The sequence below is a fragment of the Trifolium pratense genome, linkage group LG7 (genome assembly GCF_020283565.1).
Source record: "Trifolium pratense cultivar HEN17-A07 linkage group LG7, ARS_RC_1.1, whole genome shotgun sequence".
Classification (NCBI taxonomy): Eukaryota; Viridiplantae; Streptophyta; class Magnoliopsida; order Fabales; family Fabaceae; genus Trifolium; species Trifolium pratense.
The window spans coordinates 18,103,909-18,126,020 of NC_060065.1; the positions used below are offsets into that span (position 1 = coordinate 18,103,909).

At 34.0% G+C, this 22,112-nt stretch overlaps 1 protein-coding gene across 1 annotated transcript; it reads left to right on the forward strand.

Annotated features, from left to right (window-relative positions):
- Positions 1-309: 309 nt before the first annotated feature.
- Positions 310-21,266, forward strand: LOC123894581 (DNA-directed RNA polymerase I subunit 2). Its single transcript, XM_045944614.1, has 27 exons — positions 310-764; positions 963-1,048; positions 1,149-1,280; positions 1,869-1,945; positions 2,219-2,282; positions 2,491-2,561; positions 4,204-4,281; positions 4,394-4,439; positions 4,547-4,727; positions 4,803-4,855; positions 5,318-5,391; positions 5,554-5,671; positions 7,287-7,374; positions 7,580-7,695; positions 9,686-9,813; positions 9,915-9,994; positions 11,146-11,387; positions 11,473-11,637; positions 11,767-11,931; positions 12,012-12,086; positions 12,292-12,395; positions 12,475-12,550; positions 13,598-13,723; positions 13,805-13,945; positions 15,767-15,979; positions 19,750-20,004; positions 20,624-21,266. The coding sequence occupies exons 1-27, from the start codon at positions 590-592 to the stop codon at positions 21,023-21,025; spliced, it is 3,531 nt and encodes a 1,176-aa protein (XP_045800570.1). The 5' UTR covers positions 310-589; the 3' UTR covers positions 21,026-21,266.
- Positions 21,267-22,112: the final 846 nt, after the last annotated feature.

Genomic DNA, 22,112 nt, shown 5'->3' on the forward strand with positions numbered 1-22,112 from the left:
AAATTTTCAATGCAACATTAATTGTTTTTTTTTTTTTTTTTTTAATTCTACCTTCAATTTAGGGGTGTGCATTGATAGTTAAGATAAATAATTGGATAAGATCACTATTTTTTTTTTAAGTTTAATTTTATTTTTTTTAAACACTTAAGAATTTATTTTATATTTATTTTTTTAACATGCACATATTAACATTCTCCTAATTTATATCAATATTTTTATGAACAATTATTCACTTTTTTATTTGGCTCTTTGCAATCAAGTAGTATTTACTTACCAATCTTGAACTTTTAAATTTCTACATTGATTTATAATTTGTCCCGTGTATCGTACGAGTATACGGACTAGTTTTCTTTACAGCGCAGAACAACAACCCTTATCACTGTATTGAATCTATACGGTCCGCCGATTATTTTAACGAACCGAGTCAGACCGGATTAAATCGACCGGTCCAAACCGAGTTTTAAAACCCTTCCTAAACCCTACACACTATAAACTCGTTAATTTCATCGTCAAGCTCTGAACTGCCTCAAAATCAATTACTCTGCAACTTAACCCTAATTCCTCTTTCTCTCAAAATTGAGCTTCGAAGATGGCGACTAAACGACCGGGTTCGGTTGAAGATTTGAACTTAGATGCACTACAGGAGCTTTTCAAGCCACACATAGAATCTTTCGATCATATGATTGATGCTGGATTGGAAACCATGTTCGACCATATCAAACCTGTTGTAGTTACTCATCCTTCAAAGCCACAAAAACTTACAAATATCCTTTTTTTTTTTGTTGTTGAAGTTAATTAATAGTGATTCAATCTGCTTCAAATATGCATTTTTATTGTGTTATTTTAATGTTCTAAGTGCTATTTTTTTAACTTGATTTTTTCTAGGCGGGTTTGTAGCTTTAGAATTTGTTTCTAGTTACATTTTTTATGGAGTTAGTGTTTGTTCTTAACTTGGATCTTACTTATGTTGAAAAATCCGAAGATACATCTGCCACAGAAGACGGATGGAATTGCGAGGACAACACACGGTTGGTTGTATCCATTTGAGGCAAGTTTCAAATTTTAATGGTTAAGTTTTTGGAATTTGGGTGTTTTTTGATTTTTTTTTTTCAGTGTTTGATTATGCTGTGTATTTTTTTTCTGAGCAGTGTAGACAAGCAAAAATCTCATATACAGGGAGGTTCACGGCAAATGTGTGTTTTCAATATAATGACGGTGGGAAAATTGGGCCTCAAATAAGAGAAAATATTAATTTTGGGCACTTTCCCATAATGCTGCAGGTTTGTTACTTTGTAATTTTAAATTTAGTTTTGAAGTTTTTGGCTTATGAGAATGCACTTATATCTATAGTTAAATTGGATGATACTAGTAGTGAGTATTAGATACTTGCATTACATAATAAAGGTTTGTATAATGCAAAGTTTCCATTCCGACTATTGGATCATATTATATTGTTTTGCACATCATGTATACTAAATTTTTATGGATAATTTATATATTTGTAGGTATGCATTTGAATAGTACATATTTCCATATATTTTAAATGCCAGATTATTCTGTATAATGAAGTGGTGTGATGAGAAGATGGGAGGGTGATGCACCTATAGGATTCAAGTAGGGTGAATGAAAGGGAGAAATTCTGAGTGTGATATGGGATAAAAAATACTACTTTATAAAGCTTACCTTCATGATCTGTTTGCATTTTTTATCCTTATAATTGATTCTTAATTTCTTGTGGTACTGGCTTGTTTTTGTTGTAATGAAGTAAAAGTGCTGGGACCATAGTAAAAGTGGCATAATATTAGCTGATAATTATCTATCTTCTGAAATATATGAATATATTTTATTCATTTTTGTTACCAATGCAGTCTAAGCTATGCAACTTGAAAGGCAAGGGTCCCCGGGAACTTGTGTCCTACAAGGAAGAGGCAACGGAAATGGGCGGGTATGTTGTTGGACTCTGTCTATGCCACTTAAACTTCCTGCATGATGTTGGATTAGATAATATTATAGATTACCATCAGTGAATCAATGCTGAATCATCACAATAGTTCTATTGGAAAAATATATGATTTTTTTTGTTTTATAAGCGTCATTAGCATTAGCCTTATTCAATTTCCTTGTTCAGTTTCTTACTTTATTTCAATGCCTAGTTATTTTGTTTATGTAGTTGACTTGTTGACTGACTGTTGCTTTATCTCACACCGTTCCTTTCCAGTTACTTCATCTTGAATGGCCTTGAGAGATTTATTCGACCTATAATTATGCCAAAACGGAATTATGTAAGCAATCTTTTTGTCTTATGAAAATACTTTGCTGTAAGTGAACCGCAGCAGTTGTATGCCTAGATTAGTTTCTGCTAGAGTTTAAATTTGTTCTACTAGTCCAGGAACATATAACTTGACTACTGAGGCTAATAATGGATTTAAAAAAACTCTTGTCATTGCTCATCAATTTTTTATCTTCTTTCTGGTTCCTTGAATGTTGCAGCCGATGAGTACGGTGCGAAGTTCATTTAGTGACAGACGGGAAGGATATACTGATAAAGCAGTTGTAATAAGGTTTGTTCTGTCTGCTGGCACTGCTATTTTACTTTTCGTATCATCAATAATAGTGACTTGGATGTTTACATATATAAGGTTTATGAAGATGCCTTGTAGTGATGACACCAAAAGGGTCAACCGTTTTAGTCTTTCAGGAAAGGCAATTTAGTCAGGCGCATGCCATAGAATGTCACCCTTTTGTATTGTTCTCGTCCAGGGATGTAGCTTACCCTTAGTGGGGTCTTACTAAATTTTTTGTATTGTGGCAAAAAGACTAAGGCTATAGCAGAGTCTGCAGTAAATCTCCTAAAGTCACTCCCTACTATTAGAAAAAAGATCACTCATTCTGGTGGCTAAAATGACGTTGAAAAGGGCTTTGAATTTAATAAAGAGAGCTATGGAGCCAAATCTGATGATTCCATGGACGAAAGGCGCTTTTGGATTGATTTCTATTATTATATTTCCCTGATGATAAACGTATTTCTAAGAAGTTTGGTTTTTGCTTACTTCTCCATTTTGGTATAGGGAAATCTTGCATCTCATTGTTAGTTGCATGTGTATGCATAAAGTATTGAACGGGTCTATTAACAATAGTTTTCAATGGATGTTATAAATAAACCTTGTTAATTTGCATGTTATGAAACATTGTTCTACTTCATTAAACCCAAATCTACTTACTAATGCATTGCATCTTTTCTTTCATTAGTTTGTTGTAATAACTGCAGTTAGTTACAGCTTGATGGTTAGCTTGGTTAGCTTTATAAATAGCTAAGGCTCTCTCTTTTGTTGTAGCTAGTTTTTCATTTTACCGTTTCTTCCATTTGAGTTTCCAGTTTCTCTCAATTTTATTTGAACTCAATAAGAGTCGATGTTATATTCAGAAAAACTTAACAGGACATGCAGCCTGTGAGCCAATAGTTGGGTTTTCTTCACTTATGAAACTTAGATGATTGTTAGTGGTTAATTTCTTTTTCTTACTGTACACTGATACCCCCATGTTGATTTCTTTCCATTGATAAAAAAAATTTGAATTATAATTTTGAAGATGTAGTACAATTAATCAAAAGAGTGCTTAGCATGATACGGAGGTAATTAGTTCAGACTTCAGACTAACAAATCATTCTTTTTTGTTAAACTCTATCCAATCCTAATCATAATTCCCTGATAAAAAATTGGAATTTAGTATAAATACAGGATGCAAACTCTGCTGTATGCCTTGAATTTGGTGTTATTGATTGCGGATGGTGGAAGGAAAAAAATCCGCTATTTTATGCCACCATTTCCACCATAAAATGCTATGGCGCCACATCTATCATGAATTGACCAAATCAGTTGGCAAAAAATCGCATTCCATTTGTCTGCAATTTTGATAACACTGATCTAATTGGACACCCTGTGCATACTGTTTCATTTGTCCAATATGCGAAAATTGGAAGAAATAGTTGTACTTGTACTTGATGATGAGCGGTTGTTGAAACAGATATTGCATTCAGATTTAAATTTATATATATACATGGAAATTTAACTGTTTTGTTCTTCATGTCCTATAGAAATTAGTTTATGTTGTGTCCAAAATGTTAAGCATATTGATTCCTATAATGTTTCACTCTATTTTGAATACTTCATGCTTTTTTTCAGATTTTATATTTCAATTTTTCAGGTGTGTGAGAGCTGATCAAACCTCGTTAACGGTAAAATTATATTACCTTAGTAATGGAAGTGCAAGACTTGGTTTCTGGTAAGAAGTCTGGTTTATGTAAAAGACCTAATCCAAATATTCTTCCATGCCCCATTTTACCCCTAGAAAAGAGTACATGCTTATGCAGATGTTTCATCATATCATTTTGCAGGGTACAAGGAAGAGAGTACATGCTTCCCGTGGGCATTCTTTTGAAGGTAATTATTGCTAACTCTATTAAACAACCTCTTTAATTTTCCCATTTTGGTTTTGAACTTTGGTTGAATAAAGATTTACTCATGGTGCTACTGTTCATTTGTAACAGGCCCTCATCGACACCACTGACCGAGAAATTTATGCAAATTTGACAAGCTATTATAATGAAAAGTATGAAAAGGGAAAGGGTGTTGTCGGAACCCCGCGTATTGGTGATAGGGCACAAATAATCTTAGACGAACTTCACGATTTGTCTCTTTTCACTCGTCTTCAATGTCTACAATATATCGGTACTTTATTTGAAGTTCCTTTGTTTTCTTGATCAATTTGCATATTTTTGTACTCATTTTTTATTTGAAATTCAGGAGAGCATTTTCAACCTATTATGCGTGAACTCAGAAATGAAAGCCATTATATTGTAAGTCTTATTTTATCATTGTCTTATATAGGGTGAATTACACTAAGCTCTCCTGGGAAATTAAGTCTCACCACTCTCCCCTCTTAAAAAGTTACATTCTGACTTCTCCTGAGAGATTAATATATGCTTCACTTTAGTACTGTTTAATGTGAATGGGCCTCCTAGTGGCAAAGAATTTGATTGCTTTGAAGTTTGAAGTCCCAAAGCCAATGGTTATTCAAAACTTCATATCATCATATAAACTGCCAGAGTTTGCGTTACTAAAATAAATCCAAAGTGTGCCCAATTTTATCTCAAGAAGGGGAGTGTAGTTTTTCAAAATAGAGAAGGCAGCAATATCTAGTCATCTCTTGGGAAGGATGTTGCGATTTATACTTGCATTAATTTGATTGGAGGGAGAGTTTTGCTTGCCCTTATTTCTGAATTCTGACTAGTGCTTTCATGACTTGTTTTGTTTTCTAGGTCGCTGATGCTGTTCTGAACGACTACATACTTGTTCATCTCAAAAACAATTTTGACAAGTTCAATCTGCTCATGTTAGTCTGTTGCTTTCCTTTTATATGTGATGATTTTAATTAATTAGTCAAACTATGTTGTTTCTTATGGGCCCAAATTATATTTGGTAAAGGATCTATGTATTTTTTTTTCTTCCACAATCTAGTATTTGATCTCGGCTCCCCCTTTCATATGCCCTACAGATTCATGTTGCAGAAACTTTTTTCACTTATAGATCATACATCGGTGCCGGATAACCCTGATAGCTTGCAAAATCAAGAGATTTTACTCCCTGGGCATCTGATCACAATTTATCTTAAGGTATATAGCTTTTAACCATTTTAAAAATATTATTAGTATTATCAGTAGTAGTTAGAACATTTCATCTACATTGTGAATCTGATTAATTTCAACCATAGTTCAGTATCAAGCTGTTATGGTGTAGTGCCTCAGTTCTCTCTTCTGAAGGCATTTGACTAAGCTTCTTCATTGTCAGCATTTGGAATTTGGTTTGAACTCAAATTTTGAATGGAATTGGGCTATCAAATTCTAAATATTAACTCTCAGTTATGCCTTTTTGAGTTGGTCAAGTTCCTTGTTACATATTTCCTCCGTACTTAAATTTAAACAAAAAAAACAAGTCATATTTGGCGGACTTAAATACAAGCAACTTCTAATTAACGTGACCATGATACATGTAAGCATTGCAAAAATGCCCTCAATCAATATTTTCATGTAACAAATTCTCATGAAAATTTAAATGAAGAAAAGCGGTAGGTAGTTTAGTGGGCAATTGGTTATTTCTTCCTATATATATGAGTTCGGAGAGAGTAAAACAGCTAAGTTTTCCACAATTACTATACTTGGCCTCCTCACTTTTCAATAACCACCCATGTTTGAAGTAATAATGTCAGCACCTGTGTGTTTGTTAACCACAGTTACTGCTGCATTTCTTAACACTGCTAATTGTTAACCACAGTCTCTGCTAATGCTGCAGCTGCCTTCATCTCTTCCACAACATTTGCCAAAACTTATTCATTTTGACAGGCCAAAGTGTAGTTAGTCATAATGGTTTGTTCTGTGTATTCAATAGTGCACTCAGAGGCCCCTTTTTGCTACACCAAACTCCACCGCGTCGTGGTTTTGAGTAGCGGTTGTTGTGCCACTTAAAGTGGCCAAATACAGGCTGTAGCAGCTCAAACAGTGAAGATCTTGTAAAATTATGGAATTTTTGGAGTTTATGGTCATGTAGGCTTGTTGCTAGAAATTCCACCTTTAAAGTGGTGGGTGGATAAGTGGGGTGTCCGGGATGTAAAATGCGATGTCCCTACCAACTGAGCTAAGCTCATGGGGACGCCGCATGCTCCCTTTCTATTCTTTAGACTTTTTGATCATTTCACCCTAAAAATTGAATGAAAACAAAATAGACCCCTTCTCACCTTGTGCGGATTTTTGGCCGCACTTCCTGTATTTTTTGGTGGCCTTTTTTATGACATTTTTGTGGCGATCCTCACCTGGTCCTCTTGGAGATATAATCACTTGTGTTTATTTGAAATGCTTAGATGCGTTACCAGTGTTGTCAAGTATTGGTCATGGATTGCATTTGTGGAATTTTTTATAACCACCAAGTCAATTTGTGAAGGATGGCGGGTTTTTTGGTTTTCCGCCATGTTCCGGCATCAATATCACTATGTGTTACCCAATACTATGGGTAATGCTGTCATCTAATGTTTTCCCCCTTAGTGTTAGTTATGAATAAAAAATGGAATACTCTGTTCTCCACTTCTTTGTAAGGCTTTTGTTATCTTCTGCTTATTGAACTGTATTGTTATTGTATAAACCTTTTCAGTTATGTTTGTTTTAACAAACAACAGAGGTTTTATTACTTAGTTTTATATGTTTGTTGATTTCTTGCATCTGTTGACTTGGATCATAGGAAAAACTAGAAGAGTGGCTGGCGAAAGGAAAATATATGGTTCTGGACGAGATTAATAAAAAAGGAGAGAAGTTTGATTTCACTGACAGTATGTAGTTATTTATTGGCTCTTTCAACTTGTTACGTATTTCTTTGCAATCTAATTTTGTTCTAACTGCTTAAATTTTTGTTTTGCTTAACTTCTGTTAATGTTTATTGTACACAATCGAGAATACTCTGACCATAAATGATAATTACATTCTTCCTATTGATACCTCTTGCTACATGTAAATTTTCCCCCTTTGATATTGCAGGTTTTCAAGTTAGGAAAATTTTGGAAAAAAATCATGCACCGGGAATCAGTTTAACAATTGAAAACATGTTGAAAACTGGAAGATTGGCTACACAGACAGGTCTGGATCTGAATCAGGTATGGACTTGCCAGTGCTAAGTTAATATTTTTTCTCAGTCTGTTTTTTCTGGGTGTCAATTGTCTATTTTGTAGGTATAAAATATTAATCGCTGTACGGTTACACTTACCTAATTGCATATAATTAGATGTTCTTTTGTATTTTTAATTTTGGGATTCAAAAGTTTGAACCATCGGTTTATAAATGAGCCAGACCACCTATTTAAAAGAACTTTCTGTTGGAAGCTATGGTTAGTAACAGAACTGTGTAATAGCAGTTATTTGGAATTTTAATGGCAGTTATGAATTATGATTAGAAAATAACTTCTGTATTAGTATGTGTCTATAGGATTGATATTTTCAGAAGATAGGATGGTTATTCTGTCTCTGGATCCTATGTGATTTCTATGTTCAGTAATTAAATTACTGTTATTCTTCCGTAAAACATCAGTGCTCTATCACTTCACTTGTGCAGATTATTAATTGCATTTATTGTTAACTAGCGGGCCAGGCAAGCGCGTTCCGCGCCTGCCTGTGTCTAACTTATGTAAAAAAAAAAAAGATATGTCTTATCTTATTGTGAGTTTGTTAATAAAAAAAATTTGTTGCTACTAAAAAAATCAAGGGTATTGTTGGTATTATTGTTAAATGTTATTTCAAATTAGTGAAGGGCAAAATGGACCAAAAAAAAGCCAGCCCAAACTCCCCTATCCTCTTTATATATTGTTATAGATGTTCTGTTGTCGTGCTCAACACCCTGTGCTTGAAAGCACTGCCGCCGCGTCATAAATGAATAGGCCACATCGTAAAAAATGACCCAAAACTGAGACGAGGGACTAAAATTCAGAAAAAAGTTAAGTGGGCCTGTTTGAAACAATTTTGGTTTTTAGTTTTTAATGTGTTTTATAAAAGTGTTTTAGAAAACTGTTTTTAAGAAGAGAAAACCAAAACTTCTTGAACCTGTTTTCCTTTTTTAGTTTTAAAAATTGATAAACAGAAAACAGTTTTTGAAAACACTGTTGTAAAATTGGATTACCAATCAAGTTTTTAGTTTTTTTTTTACGGCAAGTTTTTTAGTTTTTAGAAACTAAACAACTGTTTTTGAGAAGGGAATCAAACAGCCCTAAAAGGCTGGTTTTTAAAATAGGAGGTCCATAACTTAATTATTTTGAAAATATGGGGACCAAAGGTGCATTTTAGCCTTTGTTTTTTATGCTTTCATTTTTTAAGCAAAATTCTTCCCATCCGCTAAGTTGATAGACTTCTTTACACATTCTGTATGGCACCTGCATTAATCTACAACCACCGTTTTCTGATTATATTTTTCTTCGAAGACTATTATCATTTACATATGATGCATGGTTATTTTTGAAGTGTTACCCATAGGATACTTCATACTTAGAAAACTGGTGCTGTATGTTTCTCACCCAGCAAAATTTTTAGAACGGAAGACTATATGTCTAGGAGAATCCGTTATATATGCATTAGTAAAATTATTAATTACTTTGCATCTGATTTTCCACCTTTTAGTTATAATTTGAATAATGAATAAAATACCAATTCATCGCTCACTACAGTATAAAAAAATAAATAAATTTCAAGTACCTACTTCGGCATGCGCAGTTTGACAAGTTGAGTTTTATTATTGTAAGGAGATATTCTGAAAATGGCTTGTAGTTTATTGAAGTTTCTTGCATTTTAGCCTAAAATTGATATTGAGCAAACTCTATTACTTAAATTCGAAGTTAATTATGTGAGGAATTGTTGGTTAATATTTTAAGGAAAATGCTAACTAGTGCGGCGGGTCACTAGTTAAGGAAACAAAGATAGTAAAAATATCTTGGGATTTGTGTAGTCAAATTTTTAAAAATATAAAAGTGTTGGTTTCAAAATAAAACTTCTTTTAGTTCCTTAACTAGTCCCCCTGTTAGCACGGCCCTTGTTTTAAATCTCTTTTTATTTTTAATTGATGCCTGTGTAAAATATTCACGAACTACTTTTTCTTATTCAGAGGGCAGGATTTACAATCATGGCTGAACGGTTAAACTTTTTACGATTCCTGTCGCATTTTCGTGCTGTCCATCGAGGTGCTGCATTTGCCGGAGCTCGTAATACAACTGTGCGGAAACTATTGCCTGAGTTAGTACATTTTTACATAATCAGCTGATGACACAATCATGTCACAATATACATGTATATTACATATTATTATTTAAGGTTTTTTCTTTTTTTATGAATAGATCTTGGGGTTTTTTATGCCCTGTACACACACCTGATGGGGAGCCCTGTGGATTATTAAATCATATGACCCACACTTGTAGTAAGTTGTCATTCTTCTTAAGCCCTCTTTTTTTATTCCATTTGTCTCACACTCTTAAAATTTATAGAAAAAAGGATAATTCCTAAAATGCACCATCAAAGTTAAGTGTGTCGTCACATTAGTTCTGTCATGTTTTCTGTTGCCAAATTAGTCTCACCACTCACCATGTTAGTCCTTCTTCTCAAAGCTTTTCACCAAGTTAATCCTTTTGTGACCCTACTTTAGTCATTCATAATGAAGCATTTTGTGACAATTGTATCAGAAAGACGATTAGTAAAAATAAAAAAAAAATCAGGACATTGATGAAAAATTATTTTGAGGACTATGATATTATCCACAAAAAGCAAGAACCTAGGCACCATTTCTTGTTTATGTTTGATATGTATTTATTGTAATTATCCTCTTTTATACAAGGACTATGCCATTTGATGCACATTGTCATCCCACTCATATTTAAGTGTCACTTTATATGTTTTTAATGTAACATATTGACATTAATCATTTTATTTCAATTCTACCCCCAAATTAATATTATGCACATCACTCTCAAGTTATTATACTCCCCTGTGCATTTATGACAACAGTAAACATCCAATAGTCAGTAAGAATAAATTTATAAAACTGTTGCATTCTTTCATTTATATACAACTTTTCTTAATATGTGTGAAACAACTTAAAGATGGGACAAAGGGATTATGTTTTAAGATGCTTCACTATTTTTCTGAAACAAGCGTTAGTTATAGTAAATTCACAAGATACCACATAATCTAGGATATTTTTGTGTTGGATTCCTTTTATTATTCTCTATTCTAAACAAGGGAAAATGGTGTATTCTTGGCTTTTCTTTAGTCAGATTCCCTCTTCATTTCTCCTATTCCAACAATGAAGACGGGCTGGAAGTGGTGTAATCTAGTAAACAAACATGACATGTCCTTCCATATAAAATAACGCTTGGTGTTAGATATAATAAATAAACAACGGTGCACATGGTACTCTTAAATTATCCTTGTATGGGAAAAACTTAAAGTATTATTTCACAAATTACTTACATATTTTTTATTGACTAGAAACAATGTTCAATGTTCATCAGAAATGTCATTCGTTCATTGTTAAACTTAGTTCATTCTTTATTTCTCTCTTCTTTATTTCAGGAATTACGTCATTCTATGATTCTCAAGGAAATCTTAAAGTTGATTACAAAATTAAAACGTCTATCCTCAACATTTTAATTGAGACCGGAATGACACAATCATTGCCAAAGATACTTTTACCTGGCCCGCCAGAAGTTCTTACTGTTCTTCTAGATGGTTGTATTGTTGGTTTTATCCCTTCCACTGAGGTTGAGAAAGTTGTTGCTCACCTTCGAGAACTGAAAGTGTCATCTTCTGCAGTGGTTTGTTTATGCCAAGATTTCTTTTGTTTCCTATTAATATATTTGTTCTTTTATGTTAACTTAAATATCATGCCATGTGATGCAGATTCCAAATGATTTGGAAGTGGGATATGTTCCTTTGAGTATGGGTGGACAATATCCTGGCCTCTACCTCTTCACATCTGCTTCAAGATTTGTTCGCCCAGTGAGGAATATATCAATTCCTTCCAATGGAAATGAAAATATTGAACTCATTGGTCCATTTGAACAGGTAAATATAGATTATTTTTGTGTGCATCATCTAATTTATTAGAAATAATCATGTAAAGGCATCTTTATGGAAAATAGTACTTTCTACTGGGGATCTTTCAATTTTGATGTGATACTTGTTTCTTTTCAGGTTTATATGGAGATACAATGTCCTGATGGTGGAAATGGTGGAAGAAAAAGTCCATTTCCTGCAACTCATGAGGAAATCCATCCAACAGGAATGCTAAGTGTAGTTGCTAATCTTACACCATGGTCAGATCATAATCAGAGCCCACGAAATATGTACCAGTGTCAGGTTCGACAATCTTTTTAATTGTGTACGTGGTCCATATCTTCTTCAGTTGCAAATTTTTATGTTGCTTGTTTTCTATATAGATGGCAAAGCAAACAATGGCATTTTCTTCACAAACGATTAAACTTCGTGCAGATCAGAAGTTATATCATCTTCAGGTTTGTTCAATTCAGCTTGATTGATATTGCACATACCTTCTGTTCCAGATCGATATAGGTTTGGTATTTTGGAATTCAAAACCAAATTGGGAAAAAGCCAATGTAATTTTTCTTTAGGAGTTATATCTCTTGCATTTAATAGAGCCTAACCTATACATTTCCTACTCTTCGACTATAATAAGTTCAATATTTGGTACATTTTCAGACTCCTCAGTCTCCCATTGTTCGCACAAGTGCATATACTAAATACAATGTTGATGAATTTCCAACAGGCACAAATGCTATAGTTGCAGTTCTGGCATATACAGGGTAATTAATATAATTGGGCAACTGTGGTTTTAACTTTCCTTGTACTATGTTTAACACCTTTTGTTAACAAAAAATGCAGATATGATATGGAGGATGCCATGATTCTTAATAAGTCATCTGTGGAACGTGGAATGTTTCACGGACAAATATATCAGGTTTTGATATCCGACACAACTGATTAAGCTTTCTAGATTTGAATTTAGTGGAGTTAATTTTTTATGATTCGTGATTCGTGTGACACTTTATTGTGATATGCCATGATTTTGTTGTGCCACTACTCACTTTGAAGTTTTAGCAATTTGTTTACTTAATTTTGTTTTGATTGAAACTTTGTTGTTATTTGTTTTGCCAAGTTTTCTACCTGCTTTTGCATTGTTTGAATATCATCCCACAACATTACCAAGGATCTGGAATTTGTTGTCAAGATCACATCTTTACCTGTAGCCTTGTAGGGTTGTACATTTCTATGATTTTTGGCAGGGTATCCGTGCTGGTTCATGTCTGTGTGTTATTGAATTTGGATCACTGATCTTTATTGCAAGACTTCCCAGCTTTTGCAATCCTAAATGTGTAATTTACCTGGTCAATTTTGCTACCCGGTTCGGAAACACTATTTCCCCCTAATTCCTTACTAGGGCGGATCTACATAAGCTCTGATACCATCTTAGAATTGAGAGTTGGGCCTAACTCAATCCTACAAAACCGGCTTCTAAGGTGAGGATTACTATATGTTCAGGCCATCTCGCAACCGATGTGTGACTTCTTAACAAGAGTTTACTCCCCATTTCTTGGAAAGTTTTCCTGGAGTGCCAGTCTCTTCCTAACTTTTTATTTCCCAACACCCTCTTCTGATTCAGCCATGTTGCGCCTTAACACTGAATTGAGCTATATTATTTCGAGTCTGTCTGTTATAGTTTTTTTCTTTCTAAAAAATCACTTTTAGGAGTATGCCATACGTTTCTTATAGCTTTTTTAAAAATTATTGTATGTGTAATGATCCTGGGTTGAGCTAATTTTGTGTACAATGAACCTGGACAATATACGAAGTTAGGTTAGTCATGTATTCAATGATGTATGTATGTGTACTTTTATTTTTTCCTATTCCTTGACAGTACATAGTTTTCTTATAGTTGGTGTTATTTACAGAAAATATTTACTGCCAAATTCTAAATTTAAACTTGCTTCTACAATTGTTTTGGCAGACAGAAACTGTTGACTTGGCAGAGCGAGGTAGTCGGTCAGAACAAGCTTCAAGAACATTCCGAAAAAGTAACCAAGATAAATCTTGTCCTGCAATTGATTCAGATGGGCTTCCACATGTTGGTCAGGTTTGTCATTGTATCCCCTTCTCTCTTTTCTCTCCCAACTTACGAATTTCTTTGCAAAAAGTCTGAATGTATATCTTTCAGAGAATACGGCCAGGCGAACCCTATTGTAGCACTTACAACGCAATAACGAATAAAACATATCTATTCAATAAAAAGGGTACTGAAGATGCTTATATTGACTCTGTTGCTGTTGACGTCAAAAATGGGAAGCATCTAAAGAAGGTCAGTTGAAAAAATTCACTACAATTTTCTTCTGTGGTTTAATGAATTTTTTACATAAAAAATAAATAATTGAATAGGTTGGTCTTATTAATGATGCCATTTACTTCATTTTGCTGTTGATTCCCTGTTTATTTTGCCCGAGTTCCTTTCGATTTTGATAGGCTATAGGCTAAGGACTGAATAGCTGGGTATTATGTGTTGGGGATTTTCAAAACTTCTCTTAGCGAAACAATCCCAGCAAGTTGATCTTGATTTAATCATTAATCACAAACCGAATAACAAGTTAAAGACCTCAAAAAGATTCTAGGAATACCTCTTACAGCACACTTTAACTTTGACCACTCAAGCTCGGAATAAACCGATGCCTCTACAGAACGGCGGTGCTTGTCGCAAACGAGAGGGAGCTTGGCTGCCTTTTGATCGATCTAGTGAAGCCTTGTGACTTCCTCCTTATATATATAGAGAAGTAGCATTAACAATCTGTTAGGATATAAAATAATAGATATTAGAGTCATTAAAGTAGTTATGAGTTGTGAGAGAAGTTAGTTAGTCTCCTATTCTATCCTATTTCTTTAATAAAATTGTTCTATCTTTGGAATCCAATTCCTGGGTTCCTAACACAATCTCATCTTTATCCAATTTTAGGGTCCTAGTATTTTAATTAACTCATTTAATTAAAGGGTTATATGTTTTTGTTCCATATAAAATTACCAATTTTAGGAACTCAAAATTTGTTTTTTAAGTCGAGATTTTCGTTACTTTTAACTTTATCTTTTGAAATTTTAAAAATTCATATTCAATTCTTTTCATTTTAAAATTTATAAAATTTATTAAAAAAAAATTCTTTTCATTTTAAAAAATTTAAAAGTTTTGCAAAGAAACATGACTAAAAAATTTAAAAGTTTAAGTATAATTAAACAATTTTAAAAATTTTAAAAAAGAGAAGGGACCAAAAACATATTTAACCCTTAATTAAAATACTTTTAATTAATTAATAAGTTAGGATCTTATTCTTATCCCTATAAATAAGGGATTTTGATTGTAATTCATAAAAATAACATTTTAGGCCTTGGTGAGCAGTGGTTCTATTGTTGAGGTATCACATGCTAAGAACACGATAGTGGAGAGTGGAAACCGAAAGGGAGACATGAGTTTTTTGACATTGGATCCACGGGTTAAGTACAAATTATGGTTGCCTCTTCTTAGGCTCTAGATTGATTGTAGATACTAGATACCATGTTGAAGAGGAAAAGAGAGAAACATGACGGAATTCATTTATTACGCATTAGGCCTATGTTATATTTATACATTGTTAGAAATAATATAAAACCATTGATGTGGCTCTATCCTAACAGCTTAAGTTTTTGGGATAATCGGTTATTTGACATGGTATCAGAGCCTCTATGACTAAGTGCTCTAGGTGGGCCTATGCATTATCCACGCTTCAAACCCAAGTGGGCTCTTGCGTGAGGGGGCGTGTTAGAAATAATATAAAACCATTGATGTGGCTCTATCCTAACAGCTTAAGCTTTTGGGATAATCAGTTATTTGACATACATACTGAATTAGAGAGTAAAGACACTGATTGACACTACCTTATTTAATATATAACCTAATCTTGTACTACCATAAATGTCGTATTTGTGTTAATTCTAGCATACCAATCATAGTTTCTTATTTATTTATTGGGCTTGTAATTCTCTTTAACTTATTATTTAGTTTGATATGGTTTTATTTATTTATTGAGCTTGTAGATCTCTTTAACTTTTTATTAAGTTTGTTCTGTTAAGTGTTAGCTTATGCATTTAATTTTTGGAGCAGGCTAATATACGCTTTCGATACCCTCGAAACCCTATAATTGGTGATAAATTTAGCAGTAGACATGGGCAGAAAGGTGTTTGCTCTCAGTTGTGGCCAGATATTGACATGCCATTTTCTGGAAATACGGGGATGCGCCCAGATCTTATTATAAATCCTCATGCATTTCCTTCTAGGATGACGATTGCTATGCTTTTGGAATCTGTTGCTGCTAAGGTACTACAATTTGTAGAGAGTAATGAAGTAAATACTTTCATATTTTATTTTGTAGTACATTACTGTTCATATATGCAAAAATATAATAGGTGTTGTCCCTTGAGTGTAACCTTGTCCTTTTAATGATTGGGTCAACTTTTCAAATTAAGTCATTAAAAATTGTTTGAATCCAAGACCATAGAGTGGCTTTTGTATTTTACACATTTGAACCAAATTTGTTTTCAAATCCTGGAGGACTATTCATGTATACATCTTCATGTAAGTAACAATTGATGAAGGTATTCCTCAAATCAAACTGGTTTAGTGGCCGATCTAAGTTGGCAACAAGAGTATGTGATTTCTTTTGTGATGGCAACACTGTCTCTGAGTGGTCTAAACATAAGTTGAGAGAATACCTTTGCCCCCAAGCAGGTCTTGTACCTTCCAGCGAAACATCTAAATGTGCTTCAAATTGAAATCCAATTGCCAATCCGTAGAATTGTTTTCTCTGGTAATGTCATAACGCTTTAAGTTTTATTCTTCTCAAGAGCTTTTATCTCCTCTAGACCAACTTCCTTTCACTTTGGAACTTTTAGAGTTTCCTTATGGTAAATAACTAGCTCCCATGTTTTATTCTTCTCCGGTGCCTTCAAATCTATATCCACGGTTCATTTCTAAGCATGCTTGATAATGCCGTGTTTGGGTTTACAAGGATAGTTTTGTGGGTTGGTGAGTTAGTTTGAAAGAGGGGTATAGTGGTTGACTGGTTGTACGGTACACTTTATGGCAATTAGGAAGTCGAGGTTCGTCTGTTTGGATTTTTGTTTCATTTTAGGGTTTGGAAGATGGGTTTCTATTTTATTTTGAGAGGCTGGACATATCTCCTGTAATGCTAAAATATTAGAATTTTTTACCTCATCTGAAGGAGTTGGGTTTGACTCTTGAATGTGTGTTGATTTAGGATTGACCTTTAAAAAGCCTTTCTTGAATACCAATTTTAGAGTCACTATTTTTTTAAGGGGATGATAACATTGGTATCTTTTTTAGTGTGGTACTGGTACCATGCAAAAATACATTTTAGAGATCCAAGGTTAAGTTCCCATTTACGAAGAACATGGACAAACCATCGAACCATGGTTGTCAAAATCGGGATCCCCCTAAAGATCGTTGGGGTATAGGAAAAGCGTAGATCGTAACAAGGATTGTAAGATCCCACAAATTTATCAAACACTCAATTTTCTTAAACCCAACCAGAACATAAAAACTTCATTAATCTTAAACATAACCAAAACACAAAAACTTCATTTTTTTTTAAATATAACCAGAACATAAAAAAACAGTCTTAAACATAAAACTGGAACATAGAAAAATAACCGCCAGAACCTAAAACAACTTAGTCTTAAACATAAAAACCTTAACATAAACAAAAAAACCATAATTTTTCTTGAATAGACTTCTAAAAACAAAATTTGAAAGGAAGCAAGAAAAATTGCAAATATGAGCAAGTGCAGTTTTGTAGGGATGGCAATTTGACCCATACCCAGAGGGTACCCGCAAAAATTACCCACAACGGGTAGGGTAAAAACCCGCATTTTGGGTACGGGCACGGGTATGGGTAATTACCCGCAAAAATGAACGGGTATGGGTGCGGGTACGGGTACCTTAGTACCCACCCCGCCCCATACCCGCATAATATATATTTATTTATTTTATTTATATTATTATATTATAATATATGTAAATCAATTTAAAACAATACAACTCTACTAAACTATTACATATTTTTAATAATAATATTTATTTATAACATAATATAAAAATAATGTAAATATTTAACATAAATATGAACTTTAACATAAGGTTAATAATAATTTTGTTTATAATTTTCATTAGTCAATATTAAAATCTTTGAATTTTTTTTAACTCTATTAAAATTATATGATATTTTATAATTGATCAATTTATTTTTAGTAAAAATGCGGGTAACGGGTACGGGTATGGGTACCTAGGTACCCATAGGGTATGGGGACGGGGGCAAAAGTTGTTACCCACGCGGGTATGGGGATGGGTACGGGTATTTTTTCAATTCGCGGGTATGGGGATGGGTACTATAGTACCCTACCCATACCCTACCCATTGCCATCCCTACAGTTTTGAGAGGTTAAAGATATGAGAATAGTTCATAGAGATGAAGAGAATATATAGAAGAGATGGAACTAGGGAATACAATTGAATGATTAGCAACCATTAAAGCAATTAGGGATACAGTTGATGAATTAGGGTTAGGGATGCAAGGCTCGATGAATCTGAATTAACACCCACTGATTCCACAAGTTCACAAAAGCTCCGTCATTTTTTAAGCAAAAAGAGCAGTTTTCCATTTGAAACAGTCCGTTTTCGGGTCGGGGCAGTGCAATTTCAACTGGGTTAGAAACAGGGCAACCGAGTTGGGACGTTGCGAAACGGGTTGAAACTTGATCAACCCAGTGCGAAATGACCCGTGATAGATCGCTGATCCTGTGATTTCATGCTCTTCCTGTGCGCTTTCACTGCTCTGGCCAATCTAACGAGTTTCGAACCGCTCCGGCGGTATGAAGAGAAACATGTGAGGTCGTACGATCACAGGAGTTAGATTGCGTGTTAACAACCATGCATTGAACCCCAAAGACATTTTGAATAGAAGATGGTCCCTAAAACATTAGTGTATGAACAAAAAAAAAAAAAGAAGAAGAAAACTTCTATGAAGATAGTACAGACTTTTGACTCAAATGAGTGAGAAGTATTTTTTTGGTGTGGTGGACAAATTTGGTTCCTCAAGATAATAAAGGAATACCTTTTGGTGTGGTTTTCTCTTTGTCTACATATTGTTATCTTAATTCCTACTTCATTGTATTTTTTCCTTTAAGTATATCATCTTTGTAACAACCTCAGATAGTGACAGCTGTATCCTAGGGGTTAGAGACAGCCGTACTTAGATTATTGAGAACTGTACTCACGGCTCTATATATAGGACAAAAGAGCTCGTGTAAATATAACACAATTCTTTTTCTATTTTGGCTTGTTAAAAAAAAACAATTCTTTTTCTTATTAAATATTGTTTTTCTTATTAAAATGAGTAATACATTTCCCTCCGAATTTCTCTGATCCTAATACCCAGTTAGGTTATTTCATTACACTGCTTGCGGAAGCAGTGTCCCCTCCCCTAGACCAGAAGCTCTAATGTCATATGAAAAGTATGAAGACGAAATCTTTTCTGAACATGCTTGTGTGAATTATGTCCCAGCAGAATGCTTAATTTACATACACAAGAATTAGGAGGAAAATAATTGTCAAGTGCAATTTACAAAATTAGTTATTATGCTATCTAGATTCCCTAGGATCATTGGACCTATTCTTGTTATTCAATGAATCTGAGCTACTTGGGAAGTGGAAAATTGACGAGGTATTTGGAAGTGGAACAACAATGAGGTCTTATTTCTAGCCATTTCCAAAAGTTATCTGTATGAACTCTGAAGCACCATCCTTAAACTTCATTTTGATGCTATGCTAGTGTTGGACATGTATTGTGTCAGTCTGTTAGGTACTTCTAGCCTACACCTTTTAACTGTTTTTTTAAATTCGTGCTAACAGAATTAGGGTGCCACAATGATTTCTGATAATGCTGATTTAACAAAACATAGATATCTTCATAATTCATTATGATTAAGGATTTATGTATGCTATGTCTGTGTTTCTAACCATACTTCCCTGGTTAGGAAATTGTTTACATGAATAATAATTTATTCTTGCAGGGAGGTAGTTTACATGGAAAATATAAAGATGCAACTCCATTTCGTAGTTCAGTGAAGACAGATGGTGAGAAGTCTGGATCCAAGTCGGCTTCACTTGTTGATGAGCTTGGTGTTATGTTAAAAGAGAAGGGATTTAATTACCATGGATGTGAGGTTCTGTACAGCGGGGTTTATGGAACAGAACTGACATGTGAGATATTTATTGGGCCTGTTTATTATCAGCGGCTTCGTCACATGGTTTCAGACAAATACCAAGTGAGCAAATTCACTGTTTTTCCTTCCTATAAAACTAGCAATATTTAATCCTAATTTTCTGTTATTTAATCCTAACTTCGCAATATTTATGTTTTCTTCTGAATCTGAGAGAAAAATCAATCTTTTGATTTGGCAATTTAAATTTCAAGCTTTCAAAGTGGGAATTGTTTGTGTTAAATGGCTTTTTTTGGTTTTGTTTTGTTTTGTTTTGTTTTGTTAATTGCATATTTGGTCCCTTATATTTATTTTAGGTTTCAAGTTGACCCTCTATGTTTTAAAAGTTTCAATTTGGTCCCTTATGTTACTTATGTCAACTTAAGTTCGTCCTTTTTATTAAATTTTGAGTTAATTTCGTCTAAAACATCCACTTAAGGGATCCAATATGTAATTGAGCCTATATAATATATGCCACTCCACTGGTGCCAATTTGGGTGGGTTAATTTAGCTTCTTCAAAATATATATGCCACTCCACTGTTAATATATTTTTTATTTTATTTGTCGATGAAAGTGTCAAGTATGGTTACCTCCGGTGCAATTCACTGGTCCACACCTTTTGTCAGTAAAACATTATCCTGTATTAACTTTTGTTGCTAACACCAAGTGATTTGTTTGTTACAGGTTAGATCTACTGGCCCTATTGATCCAGTCACCCGGCAGCCAGTAAAAGGACGAAAGCGTGGTGGAGGAGTACGATTTGGAGAAATGGAACGCGACTCTCTACTAGCACACGGGGCCGCGTATCTTTTGCATGATAGGCTGCACACCTGTTCTGATTATCACATTGCTGATGTGTGTTCCATTTGTGGAAGCCTGCTTACGACAACATTCATCCAGCCTCAAAAGCTGCCGGTTCGACAGATTGTTGGACTACCACCACGAAAACCTCCAAGTAAAGTTGCTTGTCATGCTTGCCAAACCGGTAAAGGCATGGAGACAGTTGCCATGCCTTATATATTTAGATATTTGGCAGCAGAGTTAGCATCAATGAACATTAAAATGACTCTGAAGCTAAGTAATTGAGCTAACACCACTGAGACAGGTGTTTGAGAATATAGTCTCAGTGGGCTATGTTGAACAACATATTAGATTGATTAGATGTATTAAGATTGTGAATCCCATGAACATGAGTGTCTAGATGCTTCCTTACATCACGGGGTTTGAAATTTTGTTAAGGGATATGGTCTGACTGTACCATATTACATGATTTTACAAAATGAGACCTAAATTATTATTTAAATACCACAATTTTGAACTTTCTTCATCTTCATTCTGTTTTGACAAATTTGTGATTTTGGTAAGGTTCAGTCCTTTATATGAAACCGTAGTACTATTCAAATTGATGAATAATATTTCCACCATTATCGATCCATCGGATCGATAACCTGGTCTATTTCCACTCTGACTAGACTTTGTATGAAAGGAGCTTCTTTTATCACCCATCTATGTTCTAAAATACACTTCTCTTTTACTATTATTTTTAGTCAAAATCATCTCTCAAGGTGAGTATTTAGAATTGAACTTGTTACTTCTGAACAACTTGTCTAAAACTCCACTTTCATTGGACTAAAATAAACTCTTTCAAAAGTATACCAATTAGGCCAGTTTGGAATAGCTTATTTTTGAGCTTACGCAAAACAGCTTATTTGTAAATTATTTATTTTTTCTTGTCCTCTTTAGTGTCAATGAATTTACTGGAATACTAGTAAAAGATCCCTGTGTTTTAAACTTAAGTTTTAGTTACACATTTTAAATAGTTCTCATCGACGGGACGGGTGGGAAGGTCTTTTCTTTCTAACTTTGTAATTTTGGAATCGTACCCATAAAATTAGTATGATTTCATCTTCCCACATAAGCCTCTGTGCAATATGATACTGCATCCTGATGCTGCACGCTCCGAGAAAAACAGTGTCCATCTCTCTTAACAACTCTATTTTCTGATAGATTCCTTAGAGAAGAAGGCACGTCTCCATTTAAGCCGATTTTGGATTAGTCTACTCAAGATGTTGGATCTTAAATTCAGGTAGTGAAGAATCTAACTCTTAAATCTAGGTGTTCCAAGATTCTCAAACCAGTAAAATCTTGCAAGCTCCCTGATATTAAAAGGAAG

Excerpts from the sequence above, each read along its gene's own strand:
- LOC123894581 (XM_045944614.1), top strand. The coding sequence starts at position 590 with ATGGCGACTAAACGACCGGGTTCGGTTGAAGATTTGAACTTAGATGCA. Across the intron at positions 4,282-4,393 it reads AGTGCAAGACTTGGTTTCTG|GGTACAAGGAAGAGAGTACA; the intron begins GTAAGAAGTCTG and ends ATCATTTTGCAG. Across the intron at positions 12,551-13,597 it reads TTCACGGACAAATATATCAG|ACAGAAACTGTTGACTTGGC; the intron begins GTTTTGATATCC and ends TTGTTTTGGCAG.